This window comes from Mytilus galloprovincialis, chromosome 3 (genome assembly GCF_965363235.1).
Source record: "Mytilus galloprovincialis chromosome 3, xbMytGall1.hap1.1, whole genome shotgun sequence".
Taxonomy (NCBI): domain Eukaryota; kingdom Metazoa; phylum Mollusca; class Bivalvia; order Mytilida; family Mytilidae; genus Mytilus; species Mytilus galloprovincialis.
In genome coordinates, this window is record NC_134840.1 from 108,980,221 (window position 1) to 109,004,803 (window position 24,583).

The following is a 24,583-nucleotide window of genomic DNA, read 5'->3' on the forward strand; positions in this document are numbered from 1 at the left end:
CTTTGATTTATCTTCATGAATTTAGTATAAATAAATACACTCGTGGTTTCAATAGTGATTGGTCTTTTAAAGGATTACTTTTACAGTGGTATTCCGTATTGTTCGTCCTAATAGTAAAATGGGAAGGACTATTGAGAATTTGTTCATTTTCGTGAGTATCAATTTTTGTTGATTAAGGAAACATTGTATTTGCGGGGATAAATGATTTCGTGGTTTTTAACAAGTCTGAATATACACATGATATAGGCCATTAAAAGTGTGTATTTGTTGTAAATTAAAATTCGTGATTGACCAAAAACCACGAAATGAACGCAAAATTGGTACACAACAAATTATAAGGAATTCAAAGCACTTTTACATATCCCGTTTCCCCTATTGCTGTTATTGGTCACCTTTACAATAAACGTGTACGAGAAAAACCTAAATTAGCATGCTTAAATATTGGCTATTGTGTATATCGTATTTGAATAGTTAATTATTTTTCCTTAAAAAAATTAGGTTAAAATAATTTCTTAACAAAACAGTTTTTTTCTTGAATCAGTATGTTAAACAATTGTTCCAAGTCGGTTTAAGACCGGAACTCGTTACAACATTTGCTTGTTTTTCTGATTATTTGTGTACCATTCATTCGTGCTAAATTATTATTTGACACTCGTCAGTGCTTGACTATTTCAAACTTTTGACAACAGATCATGTATAACACAATATTTCAGACTTCGAAGAGCATGATTTTATTAGTTCTACCATTGCCACAATTGTCTAGGATTAGTTTTTTATATTTATCTAGGATTGATACTTAAGGTTTTTACCAATGCATTGAAACAATTAATAATGTTCTGATTGGATTTTTCCTTAGTTTTGTGAACATAGTTACAAACATCAGTTGTATTCCATACATACTAATGAAGCATTGAGAAATCGCTATAATTTCCGATACTGATTTTAATCGGAACAAACGTATTTTGTTTCTTTGATTTAGTTAATAAATACAGTCATATAATTGTTTCGATATGCTTCGTTAATATTTTCCTGTGTGATATGAAGTTTAATGAAATTATGTTTATTCAATGTTGAGAGTAAGACTCCAGTAATTTGCAGACCACAAAGGATAATTATTGGAATTGTTAATTAACACTTTCTACGCAGTTATGTTTCCACTGTTTGTCATATTCATGCGTGTGTTTGTCATTTTTTTTTTAAATTTTTGTATCAGTAGCGAAACAAAATATTCTGATGCTTTTTGTTATTCATTAATCATGTGTTTCTTTGTCTAATACGTTCTCCTATTTATTTGTATTGTAGTCCTGTAATATTATGTTGTCATTTCAATGTTATATTCAACATTGCCATTAAAGTGCGAGGTTTGGCATGCCACAAAACCAGGTTCAACCCACCATTTTTTCCTTTAAAAATGTCTTGTACCAAGTCAGGAATATGGCCATTGTTATATTATAGTTCGTTTCTGTGTGTGTTACAATTTAACGTTGCGTCGTTTGTTTTCTCTTATTTTTGAGTGTAAATTGACATTGCGATAAGACGTGTCACGGTACTTGTCTATCCCTAATTCATGTATTTGATTTTGATGTTATATTTGTTATTCTCGTTGGATTTTGTCTGATGCTTGGTCCGTTTCTGTGTGTGTTACATTGTAGTGTTGTGTCGTTGTTCTCCTCTTATATTTATGCGTTTTTCTCAGTTTTAATTTGTTACCCCGATTTTGTTTTTTGTCCATGGATTTATGAGTTTGAACAGCGGTATACTACTGTTGCCTTTATGTATAAACTGAAATGTATGACATTCGAAAATATGATGTGCTTTTTCTAAAAAAAAAATGTCCATCATTTAGAAATTTTATAATTTTCTCTTCCTTTCGGAAACTCGTTTTTCTCAAGAAACTCGAAATCAAACAATTAATATTAACAACACGCTGGCTACAAAAGATGAATAGTCGCTGCCTTAATCAAATATGTACATTCTTTAAAACATGTCAACATTTATAAAAGCGAGTAAGTCGGACTGACATTGTTAAAGAAATAAAAAGTAAAATCACGAAAATACTTGACTCCGAGGAAAATACAAAACAGAAAGTCCCTTATCAAATGGCAAAATTAAAAGCTCAAACACATCAAACGAATGGATAACAAATGTCATAATACTGACTTGGGACAGGCATTTTACTATATAGAAAATGGTTGATTGAATATGGTTTTAATCTAGCTAAACCTCTCAAATACAACGTCTAAAATGTTCGGAAAACATTTTTTGTGTAGATGTTTTTTTCATCATATCTATAATTATGAATTATCATTTAACTGTACAAATCTATTCGTGCTTGATTCATTATAATTTGAAGACTGCGTTCTCGACAATACTAAACAAGTAGTTAGAACAATTGCACGATTTGGTCAATGATAATTGAATCAAATGGTGTTGACCTCTTTTTGTTGTAGCTAAATGCACTGGTAGATAATACAATGTAACAAGATCATATGTACATAATGACAGAGAACACTTGTTATCACTATAATATGCAAACAATTGAATGATTGTCAATTCTTAACGACACAGAAAGTTTGATTCATTGATTGAATTTTGTTTGCGTAAAAATCAGAACAAATAGACTGGGTTCATTCAACGGACATGGAACCAGTGCATATGACATAAACCTGAACAAAGGGGCATTTGTAAATACTTGTGAGTAACAGTTCAAAAAGTAAATATGAATAATCTAAAAAAGGTATTTCTGGACACTAGGAAAGAACCTAGGATAATCCTTTAGCAACACTAAATTGACAGTCGTGTATACTTTGAATGAGCATGACAGGGTCGGTATGAATAAACTCATCATAAACACCAGGATGAGACAAAACAGAGAAGTGAGCAAAGAGGACAATTATCGTTGTCTTAATAATAAAGTAGAACCTAAGCTTCTATGTTACCCAGATTATTTTAATTTCGTTTCACATATTTGTTTCAGCAGGAACGGTCAGATTTGCTGAGTTAGAAGCATTTTTAGGTTTTTTGATGTCAAAATGGTTGCACTAAAACGTGATAAAAAAGGGCGATCGATCGTTTTGATTTTTTACGGGCAAATAATAATAATACACGGCACCGTTATACACGAATTCTACAAAAAACGTTTGATTTTTTTTAAACTTTCACACGCGTTTATGACTAAAGTGTTGTCTCCTTTACGAGTTTGTAAACCTTGAAATCATTATTTTGAATACGTCCACCGAAGAATATACATAGTATTTTGAAAAGGGTCATGGTAAATGATACGCGCGTATAATGTTCACAATGTTAACCCTGGTGTCTATGATGAGTTTATTTACATTCACTAGCTATAGGTCAATACTTTTTCCTGTTAGAAGTGTCTTTCCGGAGAACACAACAAACCCAGTAGTCAACACTTCTACACCAAGTAATAAGTACTTCTGTGTTGACATGAGTTATTGCTGATATGGTCAAAAATATAAATTAGCTGTTTGCAATAGTTTTTGACAGACTTTATCCCAGGATCGGAACAACCTAATACTGTATGGGCGTTGGTCATTGATGAAGGCCATACGGTGACCTATAGTTGTTACTTTCTGTGTCATTTGGTCTCTTGTGCAGAGTAGTCTAATGGGCAATCATAACACATCTTCTTTTCTATAAGCTGTTTTTGGCTACTCTTTTGGAATTTTGTGGCCTCAATACTTCTAAACTTCGTATTTTATTTTGCCTTTTTTGCTGTTTTGATTCCATCATCACTTATGTGTCTTTTGTAGAAGATATGCCCATCTTGCGTACTTTTCAGCCTGGTCTCAATGATGAGTTCATTAATATCATTTGAAACCTACGCAAGAAATAACATACTGAACTGCAGGTAAAAAATGTTATCGTTTTATTTTTGTCATTTTCTACGTCTTGAACTATGCTGTTAATTTAGACATACTTTGAATGTTGTACCCATTGACCACATGACGTTTTATTCCAATCAATAATGTATTAAAACATTATACAGGATCAAAAGCTATATTGACAATAGTGTACATGAATTCGATTACATTATATAATTACCATTGGTGTTTGATCATGAAAAATTAAGCCACTAGGTTGTATATTAATAGTATGTGCACTTAGGCAGCTTTACTGCAATTGGAAATATCCATTTCTAATTATAAGGAATTGCGTTCTTTTAATCTTTTTATTACAAAGGATACATTTAATCTGAAATGTTATCTAATTAATACAAAGTGGAAATACGAAAGCACGTTTTTTGCCTTGAATCAGAAAATGCAATTGCATCGGTTTCATAATCAATTCAAGGTAAAAATATAAAAATTAAGACCCCATGGGTAATCAACCATTATAATATGTCATAAAAAACATACCTCAAAATTACGTAGAAACAGAATAAAGTAATAAATTAAAGCCAACAGCATTCTTCCAAGATTCAATTTTCTTAATTAAAAGTATAGGATATCAATCAAGATAAAATAAAAACTGCGGGAATCACATGACCTCGTAGGACCAAGACAGGATGAGCCTCCTGCTATGCATGAATACCCGAAATGCAAATCCTCTAACTCAAGATGGAATAATCGGGAATAGGACTAAATCAGTTTATCAACAGATCAAACGACATTTAATGTATCCAAATTAAAAGGCCCATGACAGCAAAAACAAATGACTTGTGAGACAAAATACTAGTACGTTTCAGTTTTCAACAACCATTTGTTTAAAAACGATCATTTGAGTTATACGGAGATACGTCTCGTCTGTGTATCTTATTATTTAACAAAGCATTAGTAATAGTTTACACCGCCGATGCCAGAAACAGGACGCACACTCTTTGAATCAGTTATTTATAATGATGCAAATAGCCGAGATAAACCTGTATGCTAAAAAAAATATAGGCAGTTGTTTCAACAAACTCCATTTTCATACTCCGCCAATTGAAGAAGATAACAGCTCACACCATAAGTTTGGATGAAAAGCTACGTTGAGAGCGATGACGCATATATGAACAGGAATCATTGCACCTCCCTATAGATATATGTATGCTAGCCTCATCGGTGGATTTTGATATCAACTAAATTTTCAAACTTCATAGGGAGCCACACACAGTGTCGTATTTTGAATGCGGGCTTTAAACACTTTTTTAGCCTACTCCTATCCCTAATGTATAGTGAGCTTCATTGTAATTACAAAAGTGTGAGTAATATACTGACGCAAGTTAATCATGCAACACTCTTTGAGGTACACACAATATTATGTTTTCTTATTAATTTATATGTGTAATCTTTTTCAATTCTTTGATAATCTTTTTAACGATATATTTTTTAGTGGTTATATTTATGTTTCTTTAAAGTGTTTTTTAAGTCTCTTTAAAGTGTTTTAAAGTTGCTTTTAGTGCTTATATTTGTAGTTTTGTTAGTGTCATTTGATGGTGTTAGTCTAAGATGTAACTGTCATTTGATACTCTTATTCTAATGTTCAATGTGCGTTGATGTTGTTATTCTAAGGTTACGTGTCTGTGGTTTTACCTTAAGTTTAAAATATCTTGTGTAGGTGTTATTTTATCAATTAATGGTCCTTTCGCGGTGTTATCATGTATAATTTCGAGTGTTCGTTGGTCTTGTTGTGTTTTAGATAATTACATACTCTTACATTTTCCCAGCAGCCGCAAATTATAGCTGATGACAATTGATTCAAAAGTTTTCAAATGATGATACAAAGCTTTCATAATTGCTGTGCGACACGTATCATATCCTTCTCTGGGCTATTTTTTATTTAATGGATACATGTATGTTCATTATATTGATGCATATATAACGCGTTATCGTTGGATTTTCTCATCAGCTACACACCAGACTCTCTTGATATATGATATATGGTATCTAAGCTTTGCTTTGTGCTAATATAATTTTCATGTCTCAACATTGTCTGATATATGATTATGAATATTTAAGCTGCAGCATACACTTTATCGTATTGGTTTAGAGCATTTGGTTAACGTTCAAATGAGTTTTGAGCTTTGTGTCATTTTGCGTCATTTCGTATAACTCTAAGATCATAAAATAGGTAAAGAGCTTATAGACTTTGTTACCGGATCATATAGCTTAACAATTTTTGATTAATGACGGTATTCCATTGATATGTTTTGAAAATTGGCTTTCTATTTTTTTTATGAAGAGGTGGTTTTCAATAAGTATCACATATAAGTCAAATTACTCGCAATATAGCAAAGTCTTGGGTTTGGACGAAATTTGATATACAAAGTTAGAACTTGTTAAACTGGGTCCGAATATTGATAACCTTATGCATAAACTTCTAGTTGATTATTAAAAATATTAAATAGTTCTGGAAAATGTATAGTAGAATGACTTGTGTATAAGTGTAAAAATAAATAACGATTTTTACATTTGAATTGCGTTTTCTTAAAATATTGTTAAATATAATGGGATGATATATGGGACGATCTGGCAAAAACCGGGTACTAGTATTATTCTGTATATAATTTCTCCAGTAAGTCCAGCATAGAAAGTTGATAATTCCTGGTCAGCTCGTGGAACATAAAAAGTAAATCACAAAAATAGTGAACTCAGAGGAAAATCAAATCGGAAAGTCCATAAGCACATGGCAAAATCAAATGACAAAACATATCACAAACGATTGGACAACAACCGTCATATTCCTGAATTGGTACAGGCATTTTCAAATTTAGAAAATGGTTGATTGAACAGGGTTTTATAGCGCAACACCTCTCACTTTGTACATATTTCCAGGATAGTAAGGATCTATTGGTAAAAAGAACTCAATGCGTACCAGATAATTCGAATGATTTCGCAGTACTTATCATGAACCGTTAAGTTTTCGGTCAGCTATTAATCCGTTATTGATTGTCAAGACAATCTCGGCAGAATAAAGACATTTTAATTTTTAATAGTACTGTTGATAAACATCACACACAACATGTATGCACTTAGTAATTGCGACCGACCACTTTAGATCTCATTAGACAAAATATTGAACTACAAAGTGAAACAGTATCAGATCGTCATTAAACAGATTAAAACTGAGGCTTCGGGTGATTTATCAATTTAAACAACCCATTCCCAAAAGATTTCTCATGTCAACTTCATCATCCTGGTTCTAATTATTGTCAAGGTAAGGAGTTATAATGGGCGATATTGATTAATTTTTGATATGATTTGTGACGATTCTTTTTTAAATACACCATAACACGTTGATAAATATTACTATTTGACTTTTTTTGAAATTGAAAAAAATGGGTACAGCTTGTTCCATTTATTCCAAAGTTGACATTACAGATAACAAGCAGATCAAATTCTTTTTGTCCCCGGACGAAACAAAACTTGTAAAATCCAGTTGGAAAATGTTCAACAAAAAGAAAGAAAAGGACACTGGACTATGGATATTTAACAGGTATTGTGGAAATGTTATTCAACAAGTACAGTGGACATGTTATTAAACAGGTATAGCGGAAAAGTGATTTAACACGTATTATGGACAGGTAATCTAACAGGTACAACGGACAGGTTATTTAACAGGTACAGTTTGTACGTTATTTAACAGGTATAGTGGATAATTAACGAACAGGTATTGACAAAACATTATTGAATAGGTATATTAGACACGTTATTGAACAGGTAGAGTGGACACGTTATTGAACAGATAAAGTGGACACGTTATTGAACAGGTAAAGGTGATACGTTATTTGACTGGTAGAGTAGACACGTTATTTGAGAGGTAGAGTGGACACGATATTGAACAGGTAAAGGGGACATGTTATTTGACATGTAGAGTGGACAAGATATTTGACAGGTAGAGTGGACACGTTTTTTGACAGGTAGAGTGGACACGTTATGTAACAGGTAAAGTGGACACGTTATTTAACAGGTAAAGTGGACACATTATTGAACAGGTAAAAGGGACTCTTTGTTTAACAGGTATTGTGAACACGCTATTTAACAGGTTAAGTGGACTCGAAATTTGACAGGTAAAGTGATCACCATATTTCACAGGTAAAGTGAACAGATATTTGACAGCTACAGTGACCACGATATTTGACAGGAACAGTGACCACGTTATTTCAAAAATAAAGTGAACATGATTTCTATTTGACAGGTATAATGGACATGTTATTTTAAAACAAGTCTAATGAACACGATATTTGACAGGTAAAGTGGACACATGATATTTTACAGGTAAAGTGGACAGGATATTTGATTGGTAAAGTGGACACTACCTTGACAGGTAGTTTGGACACATGATATTTAACAGGTAAAGTGGACACATGATATTTAACAGGTAAAGTGAACACATGATATTTGACAGGTAAAGTGAACACATGATATTTGGCAGGTAAAGTGGACACATGATATTTGACAGGTAAATTGGAAACATGATATTTAACAGGTAAAGTGGACACACGATAGTTGACAGGTAAAGTGGACACATGATATTTAACAGGTAAAGTGGACACATGATATTTAAAAGGTAAAGTGGACACATGGTATTTAACAGGTAAAGTTGACACACGATAGTTGGCAGGTAAAGTTGACACATTATATTTAACAGGTAAAGTGGACACGTGACATTGCTGGGATCTGTGGTTTTTGTAGGATCAATGGAAGTAGTTTCTTAATGCTACCAGTATTGAAAACTCGCTCATTTTGATAGGTCACTAGTTTAAATTTCACACGTTTAGATAGTCGGTAAGATAAATTCATTACATGATGTGCTAGTGACGTATATAGAATTTACTTTGATTGGACACACGATATTTAAAAAGTAAAATTGACACATGATATTTAACAGGTACAGTGAAGACATGATATTTGACAGGTAAAGTGGACACATGATATTTGGCAGGTAACGTGGACACATTATATTTGACAGGTAAATTGGAAACATGATATTTAACAGGTAAAGTGGACAAGATATTTGATTGGTAAAGTGGACACATGATATTTGCCAGGTAAATTGGACACATGATATTTAACAGGTAAAGTGGACACACAATAGTTGACAGGTAAAGTGGACACATGATATTTAACAGGTAAAGTGGACACGTGATATTTGAAAGGTAAAGAGGACACATGATATTTAACAGGTATAGTGGACACACGATAGTTGACAGGTAAAGTGGACACGTGATATTTGACAGGTAAAGTGGACACATAATATTTAACAGGTAAAGAGGACACATGATATTTGACAAGTAAAGTGGACACATGATATTTAACAGGAAAAGTGGACACATGATATTTGACAGGTAAAGTGGACACATGATATTTAACAGGTATAGTGGACACACGATAGTTGACAGGTAAAGTGGACACGTGATATTTGACAGGTAAAGTGGACACATAATATTTAACAGGTAAAGAGGACACATGATATTTGACAAGTAAAGTGGACACATGATATTTAACAGGAAAAGTGGACACTTGATATTTGACAGGTAAAGTGGACACATGATATTTAACAGGTACAGTGGACACATGATATTTGACAGGTAAAGTGGACACAAGATATTTAACAGGTAAAGTGGACACACGATAATTATCAGGTAAAGTGGGCAGGATATTTGATTGGTAAAGTGTACACGTTATTTCACAAGTAAAGTGTATACGGCATTTGACAGGTAAAGTGGACGTGATATTTGATTGGTAAAGTGGAGACTTTTTTAACAAGTAAGTACACAAAATATTTGACAGGTAAAGTGGACATGTTTTTAACAAATAAAGTGGACACGTCATTTCAAAAGTAAAATGAATATAATATTTAATTTGACAGGTATAGTGAGCATGTTATTTTAAAACTGATCTAATGACCACGATATTTGACAGGTAAAGTAGACACATGATATTTGACAGGTAAATTGGACACATGATATTTAACAGGTAAAATGGACAGGATATTTGATTGATAAAGTGGACACACGATATTTGACAAGTTAAGTGGACACATGATATTCAACAGGTAAAGTGGACACATGATATTTGACAGGTAAAGTGGACATATGATATTTAACAGGTACAGTGGACACATGATATTAAATATGTAAATTTGACAGGTTTAGACACAATCTTTTAAAACAGGTAAAGAGGACACGGTATTTGACAGGTACAGTGGACATAAATGTTCAGTTATGTCTGATATGACTTTGATGTAGTATATTCGTATAAATACTCGTATCAAGTGATGCTTGGCTGGTAGGAACACACTTTATCTTACCTCCTATACATTTCTACGAATATGATTGGTTAAAAGCGTCAGCGTGGAGACTATGTATATTTTATATTAGGTTAGTAGGGAGGCGGGGCTTATTTCATACACGGTTAGTAGTGGTGTTACGTCCCTTTATATTCCATATTAGGTTAGAAGAGAGCCGGGCTTATTTCTTACACGGTTATTTGTGGTGTTACGTCCCTTAATAAAAAACAAAACGGTACCGAGAAAAAATCTTGAAGGTTTCAACAGACGAAGAAATTGATAATTAAGATTGAAATAAATTCATAAAAAATATTTAAAACAAGTCGTTATTGCTGGCATCTGTTTTTGTAGGATCAATGGAAGTAGTTTCTTAATGCTACCAGTATTGAAAACTCGCTCATTTTGATAGGTCACTAGTTTAAATTTCACACGTTTAGATAGTCGGTAAGATAAATTCGTTACATAATGTGCTAGTGACGAATATGGAATTTACTTCGCTCTCATCCCATATGGAATTTACTGACCCCATATATACCGTATTAGGTCACTAGCACACTATGTAACTAATAACACTCAGCCATGTCTGGTATGATTATCATATGATGTTTATATACTCCTTCTCAGAGAGCTTGTATATTTGGGATATATAGACACCCATCATACATGGTGTGGACACAAGTTTAATTCTGTTGATTTAAATGTGTGCGTAATTCATATGATCTCTCATGACGAAAGTTAGTGTGTTGTGTTTGTATTTCGAAAACGTATTGCATTATTAAAAATGGGTAAATATTGGATATGTTTTTGAGACTAGGTCTAAAGTCTTGTTGATATGTTTACCTCCTATGGATTCTTTGTGTAAAACAGATAACTTAAAAAAAAAGATATATAATAAATACGCAGTAATGTCTGAGATGACTTTGGTTTAGTATATGAATATAACTTACTTTTTTTTACTTGCATTTAACGTATTCCATAATTAATGTACTATTACAAGTACTATTGTGAAGGGTTGCTATGTATGCAGAAAAAAAAACCCACTGATTTAGAACATTATTAGTTACATAGTGTGTTAGTGACCTAATACGATATATACGGGGTCAGTAAATTATATATCAGTGGAGTGAGGGCGAACGAAGCTCGAACCCCATATGGAATTTACTGACCCCGTATATATCGTATTAGGTTACTAGTACACTATATAACGAATTTATCTTACCGACTATCTTTATTTGTTGAATTTAGAATAGAGTTGTCTTATTTGCAACCATACCACATCTTCTTATTTTTGTATTAAATTGTTCAAGTGTACAATTTTAAGATCCTACTTCTAGTAGTTTGCGAAAAAAAAAATAATGTCAACAATAACAATTTAATATAGCCTTGATATCGCAGATCAAATTTATTCGTTCATTGTTTAATCATACGTTTTTTGATTGAGTTAAGTCTGCCAATTGATATTTTATCGTATGTTTTTCTTTGTTGTGATGTTATGCTATTGTTTCAGAAAAAGGGAGAAGGTTTGGATCCATTAAAACGTTTAATCCCGCTGCAAATGTTTGCACCTGTCCTAAGTCAGGAATCTGATGTACAGTAGTTGTCGTTTGTTTATGTAATATATACGTGTTTCTCGTTTCTCGTTTTGTTTATATAGATTAGACCGTTGGTTTTCCCGTTTGAATGGTTTTACACTAGTAATTTTGGGGCCCTTTATAGCTTGTTGTTCGGTGTGAGCTAAGGCTCCGTGTTGAAGGCCGTACTTTAACCTATAATGGTTTACTTTTTAAGTTGTTATTTGTATGGAGAGTTGTCTCATTGGCACTCACACCACATCTTCCTATATCTATTGATATAACAATATTAAACAGAACTTTCAATCTATTTGAATAATCAAATAGTGCCAAAGTCGTAACTTCACTACTAACCATGTATTGAAATATGCACCGCCTCCCTACTTACCTAATATGGAATATACGCGGTCTTAACGCGGACGTTTGTCCAATCATATCTAGAAATGTATAGGAAGTAAGATAATACATTATATACCTTACATTACCAGGTTTATATATATGTGTGTGTGTTTGAGTATACCAGGTTCTGTGGAAAATTATTATTCTGCCGAAGCACCCTTTGGCTATATTGAGTATATACATACACATTTACAACTATCTCATTTTGGACTATGACACTTGATTCACTGGCATACACTTTTGATGGGGCGTATGACATTTGCGCCGATTTTGAAATTTTTCTCTCTCCCATTTGCGCCAATTTTATTTTTTCTCCTAATTGGATTTACAGGTAAGTTACAGGTAAGTTAATACTTTTACATGGGCTGAGCACAGAGTATAAAGACAAATTAAGCAACATTGGTAAATGGCTATCCAATTTTTTTCGGGTTACCATTCCTTCCCAAAAAATGAAATCGATGACTGCATCACGTTTGACAATATGTCTGACGCTCCTTCTGATGACAAATGTCTTTCTTTCTTAGCCTACGGACTAAGTACATATACATGCACAATGTAAGCTATCCACCTCATTTCTGAGCAGCTGCACCCCAACTTATATGTTTTTATAAATGTTATCAAGAAAATCCCGCATCAGTACGTAAGCCAGACAAGGAAAAGATGGACCTCGTTATCGACAATTATGCCAAATACAGAAGAGACGAAATCACAAGCAAGGAATATATAAGATGTGTTGCCTATAAACACTCCACAAGAACAGATTTATGATTTGAATGTATACCGTTTTAATGGATTTTAATGCTGTAAATAGAGTCATAATTCTTCGTTTAGCATTAACAGAGTGCTTTTATATTAGGTTTTTACTTCTTGATTTTAAAGTATTTACATATACAGCTTTTATATTGATTTATACTGCTCGAAACCCTACTTCCACCTCCCCGTGGTGAGCAGATGACAACAGTTATATACACGTTGTGCTTGACAATTCATAACATTTGTAAAACTGGCTAACGGAAGAGGTTGATAAATGAAAAATGAAAAAAAAAAAACATGACTGGGATAGAGAGTTGTCTCATTGGCACTCATACCACATCTTCTTATTTCTTTTCACCTGTAATTTACCTGTAAAAAAATCGGCGCAAATGAAAAAAAAAATCGGCGAAATAAAAGAAAAAATCGGCGCAAATGAAATGCAGATCGGCGCAAATGCAACGCCGATTTGATGTGCTTTATTCACTGTAAAACCCTATTTATTGCATCATTTATTTTCGGAAGATCCTTTATACCAAGTTAGGACTATATGAGTTAATTACAAACTATTTCCAAAGCAAATTATATTGTCGTCATCTACGGCCTTTTAACCTAAATGATTTCACGAACATTGTACTTGACTTGTCCTGACTTTATAAAATGCCTACAAATCTAATGTTAGTAAAAGCTTATTTTTGTTACATTTTATTGTGTATAATATTGACTTACAGACCACACTCCTTTATTTTCGTCCTGTCCAGGAATGACATATTTGCCACTGGACGTTATGCAAACATCGTTCAACCAGTCATTGTTGTTGTCCGAAATGTTGTGGAATTCTGCTCGACTGACTTCACAATTAAAGTAATGATAAGTGTACGTACCCGGATGAATATCTGTAGCTCATTTTATGTACATTTGTGGCAAATTATGCCTCAAATGGCATGCGTGTGGTTTTTCCAGGTGAATATAGTTTTTGTGATAAGGGACCAGCAGTGGATAGTTAAGTCGTACCGACATATCGATCAATATAAAAAAATTAAAGGGTCTACCATTTCTTAGTTATGTGACATTTACTATATACAAAGCTGCTGAAAATATGCTAAATTTGATCCAATGTAACAAATTAGTCTAGTAGTTTATCAAACATGAGAACCCCGAAGGCTGATACATTCTGTTAAGCATGGTTCTTATAATTAGATTGCAAAAGAACCACACGCATAAGAATGCAGATCTTGGTTTGGTTGTTAATAAAAAAATAAAAATACAATAGAGAATTAGCTTCAAAATAAAGAATAGAGAATAAATGGCGAAACTATAAAGAATAACTAAGAGAATATCGGTCGACAAAAAAGAATAAAGAAGAAGAAGAAAATAACATATTAAATGAGAGAGAGAGAAAATAGAAATGAAAACCCCATCCAGACTTTCCTTTCAAGCAAAAAAACTTGTCTTCGTCATGGAATTTTAGTACAGCTTTAAATATTTAACAAAATGTATTAGTATATGTGAAATGATTATCAAGGACAAAAGTTTCAATCAAAGATAATCGAGAAGTAATGTTGGATTAATCTGATAAAGATGGTTAATCAAACAAGATAACGCCGGAAGAGATTATATTATTGATAAATATTATCAAGCGTTTAGCTATTAAGTTAATAAGTATTTTAATCATTTTGGTATTAATTCTAAAGTATAATTTTATTTATCGTCATTTTGTTAACCGAGTTATATGTAAGCCCTAAGGATATAATATCCAGCTGGGAAAACACCTTTTTAATGAAACATATTTGCAGTGTAAAAAAATTTCGAATGACCATCAAAAGCACATTTATTTATAGATTCCTTCAGACAACAAAGTATAATTTGGGTATATGGTTTCGAAATATCATATTGTCAATATAGTTACCTCCATGCGGAATATTTAGTTAATTATATAATTACATAGACTTCTCCCAACCAACACAAAGTCCCAAACAGAAGAGACAGGATTCCTCAGACTATATCGGGATAGCACGCCCGAATCAAGTTTGACTTTAATGCAGGGTTCACACATTGCCGATTATTGCTCCCGTTAGAGATCAGACAGCGATACGACTCGAAAAGTGAAAAAGTCGGATTACTATCCTCAATTATCTGGAATGTCCTTTCATTGTCTGAACGCAGTCGTTTAAGTTCGTAACAAATTCCTAAGGGTCGGAAGGGATCCGAATAGTTCGGCGAAGCATCCCGACAGTCAGGTGCGTTCCGTAACATTCGGGGAAACTCAGCCGATTTAGTCTAGTCGGATTACAATCGTGCCTATGTCGTGACAGATTCTGCTGTATCGGATCAAAATCCTAACAGTGTTCAGTGTATACTTGACGGTGTCCTGTGAAACGGGAATGATCTTGAGAAATTTTGCATTGCTGTTTTTCTGCCGATTGAGTCCAGATTGCATCCAGATATTGTCGATCGCGAACCGTTTTTGCCGAAACCATTCCGGAACAGTCCCGTTATTAATACGAAATTCGTCAATGATACCCACGTCAGAGTCCCGACAATAAATTACAGAATTACGTTTTACGGCGATTACCGATTATTTGGGATAAGTTTTGTATTTCGCTTGCAATTTTTGTTTTGCACATCAATATGGATACTTCTTATAATGTTTATTGTACTGAATATGCATTGAATATTGCCCAATGAAGGTAACGTAAGCAACAAACAACAAAATATATCGTATTTGGGTAATGCATATCTTTATGAAATGAGAAGATATATACGGTATGATGAGTGCCAATGAGACAACTCTCTACCAGAGATCAATTGACATAAAACGTATTAAAGTGCAATGTTTTCCCATTTAGATCCGAAAAGGAGGAGGATATATATTTTGCTTTAATATAAAAAGTTTGTCGAGAATAACAAGTTAAACGGGTCTTGCTTATAAAATTCACTATACTTTCTTTAATAGCGATACAATATTAGATTATGAAATGAAATGATTGTCAGAAAAAAAGGTTAATTATAATTCATCTCATATGTTTACAAGCTTTGTATGATGTGGAGAGGTATATAGCCACGCTTTAGGCCCAATTTTATTTTCACTTTCAATTCTATACACATGAATCTTATTGCAGAGAAATAAAAAAAAATATCGCAGTCAGTTTACGATTCCCAAATTTGAAAATTTGATAAAGATGATTTGTTATCCTCTTGTGATACAAAACTTTTTCACAACTTAAGAACCTCATCTAAACGAACAAACCCAGTCATCGGATTTTTTTGTATGATGCTTTGTGGTCTTGTTGATAGTATTTGACTATCAAGAAAATTCTATCTGAGGAACTATATACAGATGATCCACCATAAATAGCGTACCCCGAATCGACAACGTTGAAAACGTACGAAAATCGTCCAGTGGACAAACTTGCAAGACATTATATTTCTTTGAAAACGAAGTCGTTTTGACTACGCAAGTTATCAAAAAGTATGTTGCTGTTTTGTAAAGTTAAAGCACAATTACGGAAAAGGACTATTTAGCATGCAACTAATCTGAATTTTTAATAAATAACGTCGCAAATGACAATTTATTTGTAAAAAACGGCGAAATCCGACATTGGACATCTTGCAAGACATTTGCCAGAAGCCGTTGCATTTTTAGATGTAGTGTGAGTGCTCCAAATATTCGATTTTGATATGGTCTATGTATGCACATATGTGAGCCGAATTTACACAAACGAAATATCATATAATCTTATATTTTAAAACCTATAAATTTTGATAACTTAACATCTTCCAAAATCTGACCAATATGAACACTATTTGTTTTTGCCAAAAAATAGCGTTGGTCGTATCAAAAACACATATCCAGTAATATTGTTATACTTTATATATGGAGCATATCATTCATTCGAATTTTCGAGGATATAACACTATTTTGAAGAACACAAACACCCCTGCTAAAGTGACTATGCGTATAGTCTGTTACGTCTGACACGCATATTTTGACGTTCTGTCAATATGTTGTCCTTATTTTAGACTAAAGTAAAATATGAGAAAAAAAATTGTACTTTTTTTCGGAATAGCATTTACCTGTCTAGTCTATGGATATAAGTTTTATATAACTTAACTGTTATGATTTTATAGAAAAGCTGTTTATAAGTGTGGACTGGTTGATTACACGGTATTGACGCAATAACGTGCGTAACGTCAATGCGATAGAGCGGACCGTAATGCCCGCGTCACACTGTCCCGATTTTTACGCCGATGGCAACACGATTATGGAAATTTTCAAAATCGGGACTGATCGTATCCAGATCGGGCTATTCGTAGTGCCATCTTTAACCATCGTAGAACCATCGGACACTTTTTCTAGCCTTCGGGGACAACTTCGGGAAGGGTTCTAAATTTTTTAACATGTTAAAAAATCCCCGAAGGTGCGTCCGATGTTGAGGGTTCGTATTGAGTTCGTATCACCATCCTCACCATCGTAATGTCACCGGGAATGCATCTTTGAACATCGTATTGCATTCGTGTTTCCATCGTTTCCATCGGGCAGTTTTGACATTACGATGTCTACACGAATGAATCACGAAGCTACCCGAAGGTCTTACGATGGCAACACGACTTCGTGAAGACCTCGTAATCCCGTCATGATGCCATCGAATAACAGTACGAAGGTGACAAGATGGAACTACGACGGCAATAAATCCAGCTAAATGTAAGTTAATTTTCGCGCTTAAATACATTTAAAGTGCCATGCGCGATATGCACTGGTCAGTCTAAGGCAGCAACCATTTGATTTTCTGGGGGGGGGGGGGGGGGGGGGGCTATGGTTTTTTTTGGAAAAAAAAGTTTGTTTCCAGTTTTTGGAGAAAAAAATAATTTGTTTTTTATTCTGAGAAAAAAATATTGTTTGTTTCACCCTCAGCTGCCACTATATGTAATGCTAAAATTGAAAGAAAAAAATTGTTTTCGACTTGTCGCGAAAAAAATAGATTGTTTTTCGCCGCAGGCGAAAAAAAAAATTGTCCAGAAAAAAAAACCATAGCCCCCCCCCAGAAAATCAAATGGTTGCTGCCTAATACGACAGTTAAGAAAGACGTTCACAAAACATGGAGCTCATATCATATGATTCTATGAGAACAAGAAAGGCGACAGCGTTGTTTCTATTAATTCAAATGGAACAAGAAGAGCAGGTATTACAGGCTCAGGATTTACTTTTACAAATAAAATATTATTTTTTGTCAATTTTTCATATCAAATAACATAATGAAAATCATAAACGCGCCTCGTATACCAACACTGCAGGTACACGTATATAGGGAAACCAACTTTTTCTTCAATATTCTGATTTTTTATGTATCGTCTGAGATAAACATTTTGTTTTCTATATGTCATATTTTGCCGCATTTGTTGCTTTCCCCACATCCTTCCTTTAGTCTATATTATTATGATATTCTCCTTGAAAGAGCTCTTTTTGAATAAAAGGGATCAACGAACCCATTACCTTACCTTTAAGATAGATCAGTAAACATGGGCATAATTATGGGTGATTATTCAGACTAGTGCACACATTTTACAGTTCAAACAAGGCAATGCCGATCGTGGCATCCCCTCGTATGTAACATATTGGGGACAAATATGGACACTATATTTGTATATGACACATGCAGAAAATGGTAAATTGAATACGCATATTTGATACATAAACTATTTTTTTAGAAATCAACCAAATTATTCAGTAACTGGAAATACCCACGGTCTTCCGTCTTATGATTAAACCAAAAATTGAATGTACAATATAATATATATTCAATATTGATCAAACAATTTAAAACGCGTGATGCCTTCGGCATATAATTTAAATGCATCGTAAGCTGTACAGACATCGTATGGCCATCGCGCCATCATCGTAATCCATCGTGTAGCCTTCGTGATCCATCTTGTAGGCTTCGGCTGAGATATGAAGCTTAAATACCGTCTTCGGTTAATCTTCGTATGTCCATCTTTTGCTATCGTATATACTTTCGGCACCCTCGTATAGACTTCGTTATTCATCGTACTTGCTTCGGTCACTTTTTGGTATTTTAACGAGATCAGGACCAACTTCGTACGAACTTACAATTTTCGCATTCGGGTGTCCATCGTATATAAAAATCGGGACAGTGTGACGCGGGCATAATAGGATTACGTTCCGACAGTATCCGATCATCCCGAGTATGCCGACTGTTTTCGAACGGATAACTTCCGTCAGCGTCGGTTCACTGTCTGGTCACTGTCTGATCTCTGTCGGATTACATTCGGTAGAATCGAGACGCAGTCGTTACAGACTCGGTCGAATTTTAACAGGCGAAAGATATACAAATCGGATTAAGAACGGGATAATCGGGATAAATTCGCTTGGAAACGGTTGAATATCGACGCTTCCTGAACACTATCTGATTGTTGTCGTGATTAAAATTCTGAGTTTTTTTTAATTTTAATTAAAGTTTGAATTTTCATCCACGATTCACAGGATCTTGATCAGACTTTTGACAAATTTTAACGGGGAATGGTCCTGTCAAGGACGGGAGTAAAAATCGTGAATGTATGACCCCAGCTTTACGCCGACGAATCTGTAATTGGCACACTCTTTACATATTCGAGAATACTTTGAAGTACAAGACTAAGTACAATATATAACTATTTCGAACGGTAATGTAATTGCTTTTTGCCCGTCTAATTGTTTGCTATACATCCGACGCAACCTCTCTTTCCACTTTACTATCGCGGTCTATAAAATATTTTGGAGAATTTTGAAATCATACTATAGCAAGCTTAGATCTTAAATCATGGAGGATGACCGAAACAAAAATTACCATGATCAAGACAGGGTTAAAAGCGATGGGATGAGACTTCAAATAATCAAAGAATTCGTTAAATTAACTTACTTAACTTAAAAAAAAACTTTGTTTGTAAATTTAACGCTTTTCTGATTATCTTTGAACTTTTTTTTGTGTATACAACATACATTGTACCTATACATTGTACCTATCAATTTTGTTTACGATGACATTTATACTAATTGTGTTATAGCTATTGATGTATCATGATGAAAGGGCTGTCAAAAATGTACCTTTTACTTATTTTAAAAGTCGTTTAAAGGTCAGATAGTACTACAATTAATATAACATTTTGTTTTTCGTAAAATTGCGTTATTATTTTACAACTTGTCATTTTGTAGAAAATTCGTCTTCATTGTTTGAATAATAACAACACATTGTTAATGAAACCTTTGGAAAAGTCAAATTAATTTCGATAAAAGTAATTTCATCTACTAATTATTAATAATTGTGTACATGCAAGTTTACTGAAGTCGCATCCCAAGAATTAGTCTCCACTGCAGTGACTTATTGAGCGTTACTGTCTAATAATTTTCTGGCATATCATGCTTCTTCAATTGCGTTTGCAAGATTTTGCAAGATTTTGTATCGATGTTCTATTCTTACTCATTTAAAAATGTAAAATCAAATTGTATTATTCTAAAATTCACATTCTTTATTTGACAGGTTTTTCCAAATGCATCCAGAATTCAAGAAACTTTTTACCGAACAAATGACGGTGGAAGATAATGACCTTTTAGTTGACGAAGAGAAGTTGAGACACCATGGTAACATCGTAATGGAAGGTCTTGGAGCAGCTGTAGAAAGTCTTGATGATTCTGTCTTTTTGTCGAATGTTCTTGTTACCATGGGAGAGAGTCATGCGCGACACAATGTCAAACCTGAAATGGTCATTGTACGTTTATTTAAGAAATATCTTCCGGAGAACTATAAATTTTATTTAATGAGTCTCATTTGTATTACAAAGTAAAATAACAAAAATACCAAACTCTAAGAAAAAATCAAAATGGAAAATCTCTTATCAATGGCAAAATTCAAAGCTCAAACACACCAAACTAATTGAAAGTAACTGTCATAATACACAGTAACACAACTACTAAGTTAACTATTGCATGCTTTTGTATGTTCTGATTGATTAATTAATGTGTAACACCACTTTCAACACTATTTGCTATTTATTGATGTTCACCTGTTATTGGTGGAGGAAGTCGGCAAGAACACTGACAATTTAAGTCACTTAAGGGGGCTCCTGGGTATAAATCAATTTTTTTTTCTAATATAGGATTTCGCTGTATTTTTTTATAAATGATCTTTATCATATACTTAAAAGAAAAATGAAATAAAAAAATGGGGTCACCGTTCATTTTTAAAAGCTCTCAATCTGCCTCTGGAAGAAGCATACATTTTTGTTAATGTCCTTTTTTTCTGTTGAGCTAATAGGAGAAATAGAGAAAAAAATAACCTAATGACAGAAATTGCTTAAATTTTACAATTATTTAGTTTATGTACAGCTTATTTGAAAACAATAATAAAAAATATAGGTCACCTATGAGTTAACAAATATATTTCAAATTTAATGCCAAAAAATGGCATTTTTGCACCAAAGGGAGATAATTTGGAGCTTTTTCAATGATAAAAACATTTTAAAAGTCATCTGAGGCCAAACCGAATTGTTTTTTGGGGTTGATTTTTTTACCATATCATAAAGTAATAACTAATAGTGTAAAAAATAAAATTCGTAATGAAAAAATAAAGGTTTAATTTTTTGCTGAAAATTTTGTACCCACGAGCCACCTTAAGGTTTGAGTCGAACGTACCTGGCACGTGCCGGATTCGAACGAACAACCTCAGAGTTGACATGCTAGTATATGGACCAGTTAGACCGAATGGCCATCGGTTTGTCTCTGTATGTTCTTAACAAACTAGGACAAGCAATTGAACATTTACCTATAAGCTTTCTTTATGTAAATAAAAGCTATAACCCCCCTTTTTTTTCTCAAAAAAATAAAAACATAAAAAAAACGATGTCAATTTCATAATCAGAATCCGGAATCTTTTGGTACATAAATAAAATACCTTGCAATAACGAAATTATATAAAAGGACATACTGCTTGTTTCTTGGTTTCCCTCATGCTTATGATCTTAATTGCCTTCTACTTGCAGTTACTTTGGCCGGCAATTAGAGATGCTTTTAATGGATGTTTAGGGACAGACTTTACGACACAGATGTCCACTGCATGGGAACATGTGTTTGAATATATGGCAACAAAGTTCAAGGAAGGATTACGAAAGGAATCTAAGCATGCGAGATGACAACAATATACTATCTTCCGTTTAGAATTTCAAATGTATAGCACATTGTCACACAGACGGTACGTGACCTCTGCACGACCTTTCATCGAAAAAGCAGTACTAGCTTTCAAGCTTTGATATGAAAGACAAACTGCAGTTGTAATGAATCACACTTAATATATAAATATTTAATCACCACGATCTATATGTTTTGTCAGTTTTTTGTTTGTCACTACATGATAAAGCTTTATATTTTATTTAGTAAAGACTAAAAATATTATCTGCGGTTATAATGTTATTGAAGTATAATCATAACATGACAGATTATTTAATGAAGTTATTACTATCAACGTACGTTCCCAAGGTGGACCAAAAACAGCTCTATCGCCAGTAATTATTTGATATATGTTCTATGAAGTTTAATTATATTGGAACACACGCTTATCTTGATTACACTGGCTGGAACAATGCAGGTTTCAGTGGCGTAGCCAGGGTTCATATGATGTGGATGCGAAATTGTCGTAAAAAAATTTTGGACTATTTTATGCAAAATATATATTTTTGACATTTTCCCTGTATGCATGTGTACGTCCCTACATTCCGACACTGGCTAGATTTTTGTTTAATTTAAAAATACCCACCAATATATATATGTTTCTCGAAGGATCCGAATTGACTCCCTTTTGTTGGAATTCGAGCCTCCAAATGAGGTTTTTGATTACTTTTCTTATTGCGTTGCAGGTGAAATGGAAATATCGGACGTCCGTCCGTCCGGACTTGTTAGCCCTGTCATGTGTACAATTCTTGCCATATTTTTGTGATATTTATATCATCAACAATTTTTTTGACTCTTGCGATAATAAGTCCTGATCGAATATTTTCAACCAATTAATACCTTTGAAATATAAATTATAACGGAAATCCCACTGCATTTGGCCTGAAGCTTTTATTTCTCTCAAGATATTAATAATAATAATAAAAAAAAAATCCTTTTTTGTTATTTCACTTGTATCTTGGATAGATAAAATATGAACAATGGGAGGACATTTATCGTTCTTTTATTGAAAATAAAATTAATATTTGTACCTAGATGGAAAAGGGAATTTATAAGTACAGGAATTATCAAACTCCGTTATCAAATACTAGCCATGTTTCATGTCCTAGGAAACGATATCAGGATATGATTGATTAGTTGTTAACTAATAACGTTGTTATGTCATCGCTCTATTTGGCTCAATTTCAGACCAAACATGTCCGCAGATCTGCGTATCATAATCTTCTAAACTTGCCGTAGCCGACAATGCGCTACGATGTAGACTTTTAACGAGTGATTTATCCATAAACTAAAAGAGGGACGAAAGATACCAAAGGGACAGTCAAACTCATAAATCTAAAACAAAATGACAACGCCATGGCTAAAAATGAAAAAATACAAACAAACAATGAGCCTAAAGGAAAGACCACGTATACTGCTTCGGAAAAAGTTAAACGCTATTCTCATATCCTCATTATTGTTACGTTTAGATACTAGTACATCTGTGTGTTTCTGCTACGAACACATGCAATTATACATTTATCTATTTTTTTTATTTTTTTTTTGTCAAAATGATGTGGATGCTTGAGCATCTGAGCATACATGCAAGCTACGCCACTGGGTTTCTTTATTACACTAGGAATATACGCTAATCGTGATAACTCTTTAATTTTGAGTACTCTTAGCTTGGAAAATACGCTTATCTTTTTTACACTGGGAAAATACGCTCAACTTGATTACTCTTGGAACATACCATATATACAATTGAAACATACTATCTATACACTTGAAACATACACTGATCTTATTGACACTGGGAGCATATACACTAATCTTATTACTCTGCGAACATATACACTGATCTTGATTACACTGTGAAAATATACGCTAATAAACACTGGGAACATACGCTATTCTTGATTACACTGGGTGCATATACTTACTTGGTTGCACCGGGAACACATTCTATTTTCGATAACGCTATGAACACACGCTAATGTATTTTAGCATACTCTCATATTTTTCACTCTTGTGGCATACAGCAATTTTAATTACATTGATGATCGAATCAATAATTTAAGTAAAGACAACAAATAAAGAACGAAGTGCAAGGGAATTATGGATCCAACACCTCGAAGGGCTTTAACAACAAATGTCCGTGTTTCTATATTCACATGTTGTTGAGCTTATTCATTATAATGTATAGTATACTTTTACGATACAGATGCAAAACTAAAAAAAAAAATAGTACCTGGATTTATTCCCTGGTTTCAGTATAATCCTTGTTGCTTAATCTTAAGTTTTCTATGTAGTATTTTGCCTCTTTTTTAGTCTTCTTGTCGTTTGTCGTGTTCCCCATGGATTTTAAGTTTCTCCTTAACATATAATATGATTTCTGAAAGTCCCATTGCTATTATTCATTTCTTTTGCAACT

The 24,583-nt window shown here is 33.4% G+C and overlaps 1 protein-coding gene across 2 annotated transcripts in view; it reads left to right on the forward strand.

Moving 5' to 3' along the window:
* LOC143066702 (cytoglobin-1-like) overlaps positions 1–22,318 on the forward strand; it is a 39,981-nt gene extending 17,663 nt beyond the window's left edge. The window contains exons 1-3 of one of the 2 annotated variants that reach the window (XM_076239523.1): positions 7,264–7,437; positions 20,489–20,717; positions 21,987–22,318. In XM_076239523.1, coding sequence (XP_076095638.1) covers positions 7,280–7,437; positions 20,489–20,717; positions 21,987–22,136 — 537 coding nt within the window. In that variant the 5' untranslated portion in view covers positions 7,264–7,279 and the 3' untranslated portion in view covers positions 22,137–22,318. Of the gene's footprint in view, positions 1–7,263; positions 7,438–20,488; positions 20,718–21,986 lie in introns of those variants that run through there. The other variant, XM_076239524.1, reaches the window with a different exon arrangement.
* The last annotated feature ends 2,265 nt before the right edge of the window (positions 22,319–24,583 follow it).